Raw genomic sequence first — 12,230 nt, forward strand, 5'->3', positions numbered from 1 at the left:
TCCAGCCGCCGCTTCTGCTGCGGACGGGTTTTGCCGACGAACGTTGTGCTCCCGCAGGCTGAAGTTTCCTCACACGTGCCGGTTTCTGATCGGTTTGTCGGGATCCCATGGCTGCTTTCGACTTAATCAGGACGATTGGAGAGGAGGACGAGGTTCCGGAGGAGGAGACGGGCTCTGAGGGAGAGGTGAGGCCGGGCCTTGATGTCGGTTACTGTGACTTCGGCTGCGGCGGTCACTGTGGAACGCAGCAAGATCCCAACAAGGCTTCTGAAGTGCAGTCAGACCAGACTGGAAACGTTCATTCTCTCCTCACAAAGGCTGGCAGACCTGACGTGTTTCTCCAGCACTTTGTTTACTTTTTTTAAAATTTAAAATCCCACTAAACCGGGTAATGGGACATTCTGGGTTCAAATCCCACCCCTTTGCTTGAGCCCTGCACGAAATCGAGACCGATGGAGGGCCGCGTTGTCTTTCCGACAGACCCACCCCCACCTGGCTGCTTAGGTCAGCGTGACCAACTGTTTGGACGTTTACACATACTTGAGGCAGGTGTACCAGGCGGTTTGCTGCTCTCCCTTCATTTTTGACCTTCCTTTCTCAATCAAACGCTATGTCCCCCTCCTGCCTGTAATACTCTTTGATAAGAAAGCAGCCGCCCCCCCATCCCCCGGCTGTATGGTGCATTCTGCCAAAGTATCCCTTAAATTTCTCCCAGAGTTACGTAAGGTGTAGGAGCAGAAATAGACCATTCAACTCGTCGAGTCTGCTCCACCATTCAGTGAGATCATGGGTGATCTGATGATACTACCCTCGCAGAAAGAAATTCCTCCTCATTTCTGCCTTAAATGCCCAACTTCTTAATTTGAGATTGGTCCCAGTCGGCTGCAGTGGGTGCAAAAGATGTCATGATACAACTTCAAAAAAGAGCAGAGGAGTTTTCGCTAATGTTCTGACCAACAATCTCCCCTCATCAGCACAAAAAAATTGTTCATTACTGCAGTGAAGTTAGTTTATAGTGTCCAAATTGGCTGCTACATTAGAACGGTGGCTAAGCTTTTGAAAAGTATTTTACTTTGAGACGTCTGGTCACTATGAGAATTGTAATAAAAGTTCAATGACTCCTTGTTTAAAAATATAGCTTTTTATTTGAAGCAGAATGCCCCAGAGATAAGGGCTGAGACAGTTAAAGGTTCTGTGACAAGGCAAAAAGTGTAAAAGGCCAGGGTCAAAGGTTTGAAGAATATAGGTCATTTGTTACTATGCACAAGAGAGATGAAATACTGTACTAAAGCAAGTCTGTTCATTTGTCTGCAGTAAATATCATCCATCAGATGTGAATTCATTCACTCAATCTAATCTGATTGGTTTTCCCCATACAAGGCTTTTAACTAATACAACTGTTTCATCTCGAAATGTACAGTTTATATGTGCTTTAATTTACATTATTAATGTAGATAGTGGAGAACAACAGACACTCTCAAAAATCGCTCAGTTCAAGACGATATAACCTAAACTCTGAGATTTGCTCTATAGGCTATCATGTAGTACCTCATGTGAGTATTTGAAAATGAATCTTTTCCAGAACCCGTGTTAAAGTCTCGTCAGAACCTCTTTTCTGTTGAACTTGTAATAGAGTGTGTCTCTTAAAATTGCTTCTAGAAATTTGCTTGTGAGGAAATGAAGAATATTGGGGTTGCGCAACAGCTGAAAATTCTCAGCAAGCATTGAGGTAGTGGATTAAAAGGATTTGATATGAGTTACAACACAGCAGAGTTTTGGATGAGCTGACATTTATCAAGGGTGCAACGCAGCAGCCTAGCCAGGGTAGCATTTGAGTTAGTCACGTCTTTTGACAGCAGAAGATATGCTGAGGTGGGAGTGGAAGGGTATTTCACGAGAAGCTCAGCTCGAGGTAAAATAGGATGCTTAGTTCTGAACAGTGTGGTTCAATCTTGGACAGTATCTATGGAGAGGGATTGAATCGGCTAGGGAATTGAGGTTTGATGTGTGGACTGTAGAAAGTATTGTTGGTCTTCCAAACATTTAATTGGAAGGTATTTCTGATCATCGGGTCCTGTCTGTCAGACATGCAGTATGACCATTCGAAGGCAGTGGAGGGTTGAGCAGTGTGTGTTGATACGTAGCTGGTTGTTGAATGTTTTCAGGTGAAATCGCTGAGGGGCAGCCTGCAGATGAGAAATGGTGATGCACTGAGAACAGATGATTGGGTAAGTCCAGAAGTCAAAATGCAGGAGTGAGAAGAAGAACAATCACAGACAATTTTCCAGTAAGAGTAGAAGCAGATGAGTACAGTGCCAGGCTATCAGAACAACAGAGGATAGTGTGGTCAATCATCTCAGACTGCTGACAGGTCTAGAAAGACGAGGAAGGATAGATTACCACAGTCAATTTAGAGTGACCTGTTTGACTTCAGGTGTTATCATAGAATCCCTACGGTGTGGAAACAGGCCATTTGGCCCAACAAGTCCACATTGACCCTCTGAAGAGCATCCCACCTAGACTCATCCCTTTACACTTGCCCTGTTACCCTGCATTTCCCAAGGCTAACACACCTAACCTGCACATCCCTGAACACTATGGGCAATTTAGCAAGGCCCATTCACAGCTTGGGATAGTGGCAGGAAACCAGAGCACCCGGAGGAAACACACGCAGACACGGGGAGAATGTGCCAACTCCACGCAGATAGTCACCTGAGGGTGGAATTGAACCCTGGTCACTGGTGCTGTGAGTCAGCAGTGCTAACGACTGTGCCACCGTGGGAGAAGAGGTACGTTTCCAAATTATGGCAAATTTTGGAACAACTTGAGGATTTTTCAGCCGAGTGAGTGTTTGAAAATGGAACAGTGGTTAGCATTAAATAAAAACTGTAAGAACTGCAGATGCTGTAAATCAGAGACAAAAGTAGATATTGCTGGAAAAGCTTGGCAGGTCAGGCAGCATCTATGGAGAGAAATCAAAGTTAACATTAAGTGAGGGTCAGTTCCGAGAAAGGAGCGCTTCACCCAAAACGTTAACTCTAATTTCTGCCTCATATGGTTTACATTGATGAAGAAGTCGAGGTTCGTTCGAAGAGAGGATGATGACAACAGATTTGGAGAAATGGTTTCAACTTAGTATAACAGTAACTTTTAAGCTTTTTGTTGGAGTTGGATGGGACAAGGAAAAAAGGGTAGGAAGGTAATTTGCAACAGCGAAGACAAGTAGTAGATTAAGTTCCTGAATGAAGATGGGCTTGTGAGAAGTTGCAGAAGAGTGCAGAACTCAGCAATGCTGTGTGTGTATATTTACATATTTTGCTGGTGGGCTTTTGCTGCTAGTGCTCCTGAGCAGTTTGAAATATTGGAAACAGTGCTATTACCTAATGTAATGATATTTATAAGTTAAAGTATTGGCAAAGATATTTATAACATACAAATATCTCTATTTGTAATGTAAGAGACTATATCTTCAGAATCAAATATTACAATAATGTCTAAAGTGAGTTTTATTTAAATTTTTAATGAAAGCCAAATTAACTTGTATGTAAAAGGGAAGGTTTCAGAAAAGTCGATTCTGAAAGACATATTTGGTTAGGATGTTTTGATTTGAACAGAAATGAGTGCAATAGGGCTGACTTTCAAAACATAGAGGATTTAAGGAATGTATTTGAAATAGATAATAATCCCCAAAGTCAGGTTATTGAGCCACAATTAGAAAAAAAAAGCCTGATTCTCATATTGACTCTAATTTGTCAGAATCTGAAGCATTTTACTGACAGTGAATTACTTGTAAATATAAGTAGTGTAGTTACATAGACAAAATGATGGATAATTTATTAAATTACTCCAAATAATGGCCACTTTATCTATATCCACTAGTATAGATTGATTGAAGAATCTCGACCAGGACACGGAAATCCACCTGTTGTTTGAACAATGCCGTGGAGGGTTTTGCATTATTATGGACCAGACCAAACGCCCTCAAAATATATTAATAAGAAAGTCTAGACTCCAACTTTTTCTTATGTTTAATGACAAATGTAAGGCTTTGTGGTTTGGATGCCATTTGATTGGCCAAACAGCCAACCTTGAAGCAAAACACACTTTATTTTTACACCACAATTAAAATATAAACAAGAGAAAGAAGAATTGGAATAATTAGTGTGGATGTGCAGAGGGATCTTGGTGTCCATGTACATAGATCCCTGAAAGTTGCCAACCAGCTTGATAGTGCTGTTAAGAAGGCTTGTGGTGTGTTAGGTTTTATTGGTAGAGGGATTGAGTTCTGGAGCTGTGATGCCATGCTGCAACTGTACAAAACGCTAGTGCGGCCTCACTTGGAATATTGCATGCAGCTCTGGTAGCCCCATTACAGGAAGGATGTGGAAGCATCAGAAAAGGTACCGAGGAGATTTACCAGGATGTTGCCTAGTCTGGAGCGAAGGCCTTATGAAGAAAGCCTGAGGGACTTGGGTCTGTTCTCATTGGAGAGAAGAAGGCTAAGAGGGGACTTAATAGAAACATACAAGATGATTAGAGGATTAGGTAGGGTGGACAGTGAGAGTCTTTTTTCCAGGAATGATAATGTCAGCTTGTACAAGGGGGCATAGCTACAAATTAGATTTAAGACAGATGTCAGAGGCAGGTTCTTTACTCAGAGAGTGGTAAGGGCGTGGAATGCACTGCCTGCCAATGTAGTTAACTCAGCCACATTAGGGGTATTTAAACAGTCCTTGGATAAGCATATGGATGATGATGGGATAGTGTAGGGGCATGGGCTTAGATTAGTTCACAGGTCAGCACAACATCGAGGGCCGAAGGGCCTGTTCTGCGCCGTATTGTTCTATGTTCTATAACTATTGGTAAACTTAACAGAATAATTGATTATTTAAGTACTAAACAGCAACTATTCCAATACAGCAACATTCCACAAACACACTCTTGGCAAAGGCAAATTCGGTAAAATAGATTGTCTCACATGCAATCCTAGCAGCAGGAGGAGAACCCCAGTTTTTCGCTGTAATAGAGAGAGGAATAACAGCTTCACCATCCAGCTTCAAGACCCCAGCAACTACCGAAAGTTAAACTAAAATCCAGGCTCTGTGGAAGCCTGACTCGACCCATTCATCCTGCATCTGTTGATACAACTTAAAGGCCCCTCAAGCTGTTTACTTTATTGGCTTGGAACAGACCAATTTTCATCTCAGTCTCAGCCTAACATCAAGACAAAATGCACCTCTTAAAGCCATAGTTTCATCACAGCATCCATCAGAATGCCTAGCCAGAAGCTGTTTGATGTCTCTTTTGAGAGACTGTACAATAGACAATAGGTGCTGGAGTAGGCTATTCGGCCCTTCGAGCCAGCACCATCATTCATTATGATCATGGCTGATCATCCACAAGCAGTATCCTGTTCCCATTCAAGAGTGTAGCACTCCCTCACTGTTAATCTAGTCTGTTATGATCAGGTATTTACTTGAGGAAAATAGTTGCCGCTTATTGGACTTCATGTTTCTGACAATGAGTAGAAAGATTGTTCATGCAACTTTACTGTCAAGAACCAACAACATTTGAAGTGCTTTTGAGGTGTTTATTTTTTAAACAGACCCCCTCCTCTGTTGTGTTTATAGCCAATACAGTCTGGTTGGAATTGTGTCCAGTCAGGATCCTGTGACTAACAATTCATCACTTAGAATTTGATTTGGAGGGTAACAGTGAAAGCAGGTCTTGTGTGAGCAGCTGGTTAAGTTTCCAGTCAGTTTGGAGAATTGTCATCTTAAATCACCACAGATTAGATTTAAGATTGAGAGCAGAAAATGATGGCAAAGGAGGATCTGCACACAAAATAAACTAGAAATGAGCAGCTGCAAGGATTGGGCTCAAGAGGGAGGATAGCTATCTGCATATTAGGGGCGGTGATGGCCAAGTGGTATTATTGCTAGACTATTAATCCACAGACCCAGATAACATTCTGGGGACCCGGATTCGAATCCCACTGCAGCAGATAGTGGAGTTTGAATTCAATAAAATATCTGGAATTAAGAATCTAGTGAATCCGTTGTCGATTGTCAGAAAATCCCACCTCGTTCACCAATGTCCTTTAGGGAAGGAAACTGCCAGCCTTACTTGGTCTGGCCTACAAGTGACTCAAGACCCACAGCAATTTGGTTAACTCTCAACTGTGCTCTGGGCAATTAGGGATGGGCAATAAATGCTGCCTAGCCAGTGATGTCCCTCATCCCATGAATGAATAAAGAAAAAAAGAATTACTTTCTTAGCGAAACAGAGGTGCTGGTTGCCAGCAGTGGCTGTTAGAAATGGATAGCTTTAACAATACTGCAATATTTTACCTGTAAACTCTTCCTATCAACTTTAGTCCTTGGTCTTGGTGCTTAATTAAAGCATATGATTGTTAAACTTGGGAGATGTTTGCACTTGCCCACCAACCTTGGAACAGTCATACTCCCATCAATGTTTATTACTTAGATATACCAGCCCAGGCCTCTGAGCTACTAAGTTCGAAAGCAATTTACGGCTGCTCGTTTTTCCATAATGCGACGTGATTGTTCAAGCTGATGATAGATTACGCCATTGTGGTATGACCTTGATGACCTGAATAGCCTTCCATGCCATAGTGATTTGATGGGAGTTCCCTTTTCGAAGTAGCTTTCCCATATCCAATACTGATCTGAATTATGCTTAACAGTGTACTGTTTCACATTGCGCATGAATAAGCAGCAGAAGAGCAGATCTTATTGCACTCACCTTTCTTTGATTTGTAAGACCGTTGTCTTTGTTTGTTCAGGAGCCACCTATCACCTTACTGAAGAGAAAGAAGTTGAGGAAGAAATGTGTGGACTTCAGTGAAGACTTCTTGTTCACTGAAAAAGATGGGGAATATGACGACAGCTGGATGATGACAGATGTCCTGAGTCAACTGAAAAAGAACGTGAGAACCTGTGACCGTATATGTTTACAGGCTGCAGTTCCCATAGCTTTCTTAAATAGATGTCAGCTTTTAGACTTTTTCAGTGTTCGCTGTTTCTGCTGCAGTGATAAGATGCTGTAGCCCAGAAATATTCCCATCTCACTGAGAGCTGATGTTCAGTAACTTACTGGAATCATAGTCCATAAACTAATTTTGAAGCTCGCTTTCTGTTTGCTTCTTAAGAGTAATTTACGATTAAAGAAATGTGATGATTTCTTAAGAATGTGTGTCGATGAATGTGTGTATATATGATTGAAAACACAGCACCCTTGGGGACCAGCTGACAAGTCCTTTTGGATTACCATGCCTCAGAATTTGCTGACTGTTTGACAGGTGATGACCCCAGGTTTTCAGTGCATCAAGTGGGCACTTTATTCTCTGACTCTTACTGAGTCCCAGCTCAGAAAGTGGGTTTGAAATAATTTTAACTTCATTTTTCTGCTTATTTCCAGAAGGCACCAACAACCCTGGATGAAAAGATAGACAAAGTACGAAAGAAAAGAAAAAAAGAGGTCAGTTGTTTTCAATATTTTTCTCAAATGATTGAGTTTCTAAATATTCAGGTATGAGGGTCTCGGTGGGGCATGGAAGCTATGATCTCCCAAAAGCTGAATTTTCCTTCCATTTTTCCTTTCTTCCTTTTCCATATCCATAACAAATAAATGTTTTGAGCTGTTGATTTTTGCTGGGGACATTTTCACTGGTCTAGCAATCTTCCCATATCCATCCAAGTAGACTTTCTTTATGCGAAAACCCAGTTCTGAAGGTGGCCTGGTGCACTGAATGTAAGGTGATCTTTTCCATACAGGTGCATGATCAATGGGTCATTTGATAATGGCTAACAGTGGGAACCTTGGTAAGACAAATGAACTGTACCTAAATCATGCAGTGAGGCTGAGTTTTTCCTGCTGTTCACCAGCAAGTGAAGCAACCCATTTATACACAAAATATTACCTAACCTTATCAGCCAGCTTTACAATGTAAGAATTTTAAGGTCACCACTTCGGAACAAAAACAAATAGAATGTGTGTTTTCTAAATAGTAGGAAGTTAGGAACTGTAAAGGATCTGAAAGATGTAAGAGTCCCATCTACAGAAAGTACTGATTCCCATAAGCAAAAAGTAATTTAAAAGACTGATGGAATACGTAGGAACAAAAAGATTCAGAATGATTTTAAACCTAACAATGGGAAATTGCCTGCACATGATTTAATTTTATTTAAATGAATGGGTTTCTTTTCCACAGGAACCATAACATCAAGAACATATCATTTGTTGCTAGCCAAGACTTGCAAAACATTGGTCATCAAATTGGTATCTTTTTCACAACAGTACTTATTTAAATACCTAATTTCCAGTTATTTTTTCACCAATTCTTGTGAAGAGTGGACCTATTGCCTTGGCTTTAGTCATAAAATATGCAAATGTAATTCAGAACTGTTTTCTCCTAAATTGAAAAGTTAGGTCTTCAGGTCTAATATGACTTCAGGAACACTAACTACATTTCTCTTTCTACAGATTCTACCTGACCCACTATTTATCCGGCATTTTCTGCTTTTGTAGGAGTTTTAATGAGATTTAGTGTCCCACAGTATTACTAAAATCTGCAAAGAGATTTCTGCTCTCAACCAAGATAGTAATTAACTTTTGCCTGTGGCACCACAAATGGATATAAATTGGGGGAATGTAATCTTTGAGAGGGAGATTGAGAAGGGATAATAACAGTCTAAGAGGAGGAGCGGCATATATCAGTCTTTGGATTTGATTTAAATGTTTCTCATTTCTAGGAGAAATCTGCAAAAGAAGCAAAGGCGTTAAGGACCAACTCTACTGAGTCCAAACCAGACACAGTAGAAGAAGATGAGGAAGAACTGGATCAGGCGGAGGCCAGTGATGATGCTGAGGAATCTGACAAAGAGAAAAACGCAGAAATTGAAGAAGACGATGAGTCAATATCCGAGTTCTCCTCAGCAGATGAAGATATTTTACAGAAAGCAGGTAAGGTTGCTTGCTGGCCTTGACTTTATTCACAATGTTTTTATTGTGGTAATACTGTGGCTTGTTTCCATTTCTTTATTGGCTATTCAGAGACTGATGTAATGCTGATTATTTCACAGACACACTGAAATTGAAGGGGAAGAAGAGAAAGAGAAAAGTTCCAGGGGATGTGAGTGTTCCTAGCTTTTTATGTCCTACTGTGTACTGAGAACAGCAAGGATGATTGTATTGCTGAAATCTTAATCCTCCCAAAATGCTTCACAAGGCAAAGGAGTACACAATGAATAGACAGAACCTCGGAGGTACCGAGGATCAGAAGAACCTTACAGAGAATATCCATAGTTCCTTGAAGGCACAGGACAGGTAGCTAAGAAGGCATATGGGGTACTTGCCTTTATTTGTCAAGGCATTGAATATAAGAGCAAGGAGTTTACAGTGGAGCTGTATAAGATGTTAGGTAGGCAACAGCTAGAGGATTCAGGATGTGAATGCTATAGAAAGGATGCAGAGAAAATTGCTTGGGTTGGAACATTTCGGCTATGGAGACACACTAGGTAGGGTGGGGTTGTTTTCTTTAGAGCATAGAAGGCTGAGGGGGAGCATCATTGAGGTGTACAAAATTATGAAGGAGTAAATAAGAAGGTTTTCCCCTTCATAGAGGGGTCACTAATCAGAGGATATAATTCAAGTCAAAGGGCAGAGAACTTAAGGAAGAATTCTTTTACCCAGAGGGTTGTGAATATCTGGAACTCTGCCTGATAGGGCAGGAGCCATCACAAGATTTAAAATATATTTAAATAAACACTTGAATCACCATAGAATGCAAGGCTACAGACCAAGTGCTGGACAATGGGACTAGAATGGATAGATACTTGGTGACTGGCATAGACAGGATGGACTGAAGGGCCTGCCTCTGTGTTTGTATGGCTCATGGTGACAACAAGACTCTGAGTGCCTGGGGAGAGGCATGTTGCAACCTCAGTAATGTTTTTTATTTGCACTTATTAATTTATCTATTGGAACTCCATGTTTGACTGGACATTATTCAGTCAGAGTGGAATTGATGGTGATCTAGATGGAGAGACAGAAAGAGCAACTGGAATGAAGGCAAAACAGGATAACATGTTGAAAGAGGTGGTGTGGGAAGTTGGCTGGGTGAAGTGAGAGGAGGGACTGAATGAGGAGAAACTGGGAGTAAAATGTTTTGGAAAAGATTAGCTGGCAGTTGACTAGGGGAGGACAGATATAAAGAAATGGGGAAATTGGGAGGCTGTCGCAATAGGAAGATGATTGAAGCTATTTTTGCAGTTTCACACAGTTGTTTTTGTTCCCAAACAGGAATCAGGTGTGTTCTTTGAGGACGCCCCTCAATTTGATGAAGGTTTGACATTCCAGGATATGAATTTCTCGCGACCGTTGTTAAAGGTATTTATTGTGTGCCACTTGATGAAATGCATTGACGTCAACATGGATTACTGTTACCGTTATTATTTGCATGAAAAGTGCTTTGCATTCTGGGAAGATGGCATTGTTCTGTTTAATTGAATGGTCATTAACTCATACCTGCATGTGTTGTTACTAGGGTCTAAAGCTTGGTTCTCTGATTCTTTCTCCATTGCTGCCCTTTGATTATGTTTAGGCAATTACTGCAGTGGGCTTCAAGCAACCAACCCCCATTCAGAAGGCATGTATTCCATTAGGCCTGCTTGGCAGAGACCTTTGTGCATGTGCTGCAACTGGAACAGGTAGGTTTTGCTTTAATGCCTAACTTGGTAATGCCTAATATATGAGATAGCTGTACAGTTCTGCACTAGACATCTAGTGATCTAGTGGCTATGTTGAGCCTAATATTTTCTGCACCTGGACCATGTTACTTATATTATGATTTCACTAGTAGTTGAACTCTGTTAGTCTTTCTGAGATTACACCCAGCAGTTCTTAAACTTGAGATCTCCACAAATCACATTCTTGTACTATTGATATGTTATGTCTTCGCTCATAAGATGAGGTAGTTATTACGTTGTTGGGATATTATGTGCTTTTTAGAGGAAATATTTGTTACTTAACTGTGCCCTGAATTTGCTAGTCCATGTGTTTTAGCCCGTATTGGTCAACTGGGTTTCTTCTCCAACTTCTGGCCACTTTTTCTGCAGAGGATGGTGGTTCCATGGCAGTTGCTGATCTGTGCTAATGCATTAGTCAGATGAGTTTTGAGCACAAGGGTTGGCTTGCTAGCCATGTTTTTAAAAAAAAATTATGGGATGTCAGCCTCACTGGCTGATCCAACATTCATTGTCCCACCCTATTTACCCTTGGGAATATTGTAGTGACCTGGCTTATAGAACAGCTGCAGTCTAAGGGGTGTTTAGGAACACTACTCACCTGCAGGTTCCTCTGTAGGCGTTCACCATCCTGTACAATGCTAACCCTTCACTGCTGCTGGATGAAAATCCTGGAGCTCCCTCTCTAATAACGTTGTGTCTACCCGATGGACTGCACTGGTTCAAGGAGGAGTTCATCACCACGTTCTGTAGGGTAATGAGGGATAGCCAATAAATATTGGCCCATTCGGCAAAATCTAGATCTCCTGAATGGGTAAAGAAATAGAAGGGAATTCACATCAAGGCTTCAGTTTTGCTTTATCAGTAGTCCCTCAATGACTTTATTGGTGAAGCAGACACCTTTCATCAGCCAGTGCATTTTGTAGATGGAATGCACAGCTGTCACCACATGGCAATAGTGAAACTTGAATGTTGAAGGTGAGTAAGATGCCAGCCTTGACAACTAGGCTGTGTTTGACCAAATGTGGCATCAAGGAGCTGTAACCAAAGCTGGAGTTCATGGGAATTAGGGGGACTGTTGTCTCCTGGTTGGAGTCATACCTGGCACATAGGAAGGTGGTGAGCTGATTTGTTTTGGAAGATTTTGAGCTGCTTCAATGTTGTTGGTCTGTACTTATCCACGCAAATTTCATCACACATCAGACTTGTGCCTTGTCAATGGTGTGCAGGCTTTGGGAAGCACGTGATGAGTTACCTGCTGCAGAATCTGACATGCTTTCATAGTCAAAGTATTTAAATGGCTGGTCCATTTCAGTTTCTGGTAGCTCTCAGGATGTTCATAATTGGAGTTTCAGCAACGGTAAAGATATTGAATGCCAAGGGGAGGTGATTAAATCCTGTCTTGTTGGCATTGTCATTTGCTGACACTTGTGTCATGTGATTGTTACTTGCCACCTGTCGATC

The 12,230-nt window shown here is 41.4% G+C and overlaps 1 protein-coding gene across 1 annotated transcript in view; it reads left to right on the forward strand.

Annotated features, from left to right (window-relative positions):
- The window catches only part of ddx27 (DEAD (Asp-Glu-Ala-Asp) box polypeptide 27), a 46,874-nt gene continuing 34,644 nt past the window's right edge, over window positions 1–12,230 (forward strand). Inside the window, exons 1-7 of the mRNA XM_048550350.2 lie at window positions 1–185; window positions 6,806–6,949; window positions 7,441–7,500; window positions 8,775–8,985; window positions 9,105–9,154; window positions 10,324–10,410; window positions 10,625–10,730. Of these exons, the coding sequence (XP_048406307.1) occupies window positions 108–185; window positions 6,806–6,949; window positions 7,441–7,500; window positions 8,775–8,985; window positions 9,105–9,154; window positions 10,324–10,410; window positions 10,625–10,730 (736 nt within the window). The 5' untranslated portion in view covers window positions 1–107. The remainder of the gene's footprint in view (window positions 186–6,805; window positions 6,950–7,440; window positions 7,501–8,774; window positions 8,986–9,104; window positions 9,155–10,323; window positions 10,411–10,624; window positions 10,731–12,230) is intronic.

This window comes from Stegostoma tigrinum, chromosome 19 (assembly GCF_030684315.1).
Source record: "Stegostoma tigrinum isolate sSteTig4 chromosome 19, sSteTig4.hap1, whole genome shotgun sequence".
NCBI classification, from domain to species: domain Eukaryota; kingdom Metazoa; phylum Chordata; class Chondrichthyes; order Orectolobiformes; family Stegostomatidae; genus Stegostoma; species Stegostoma tigrinum.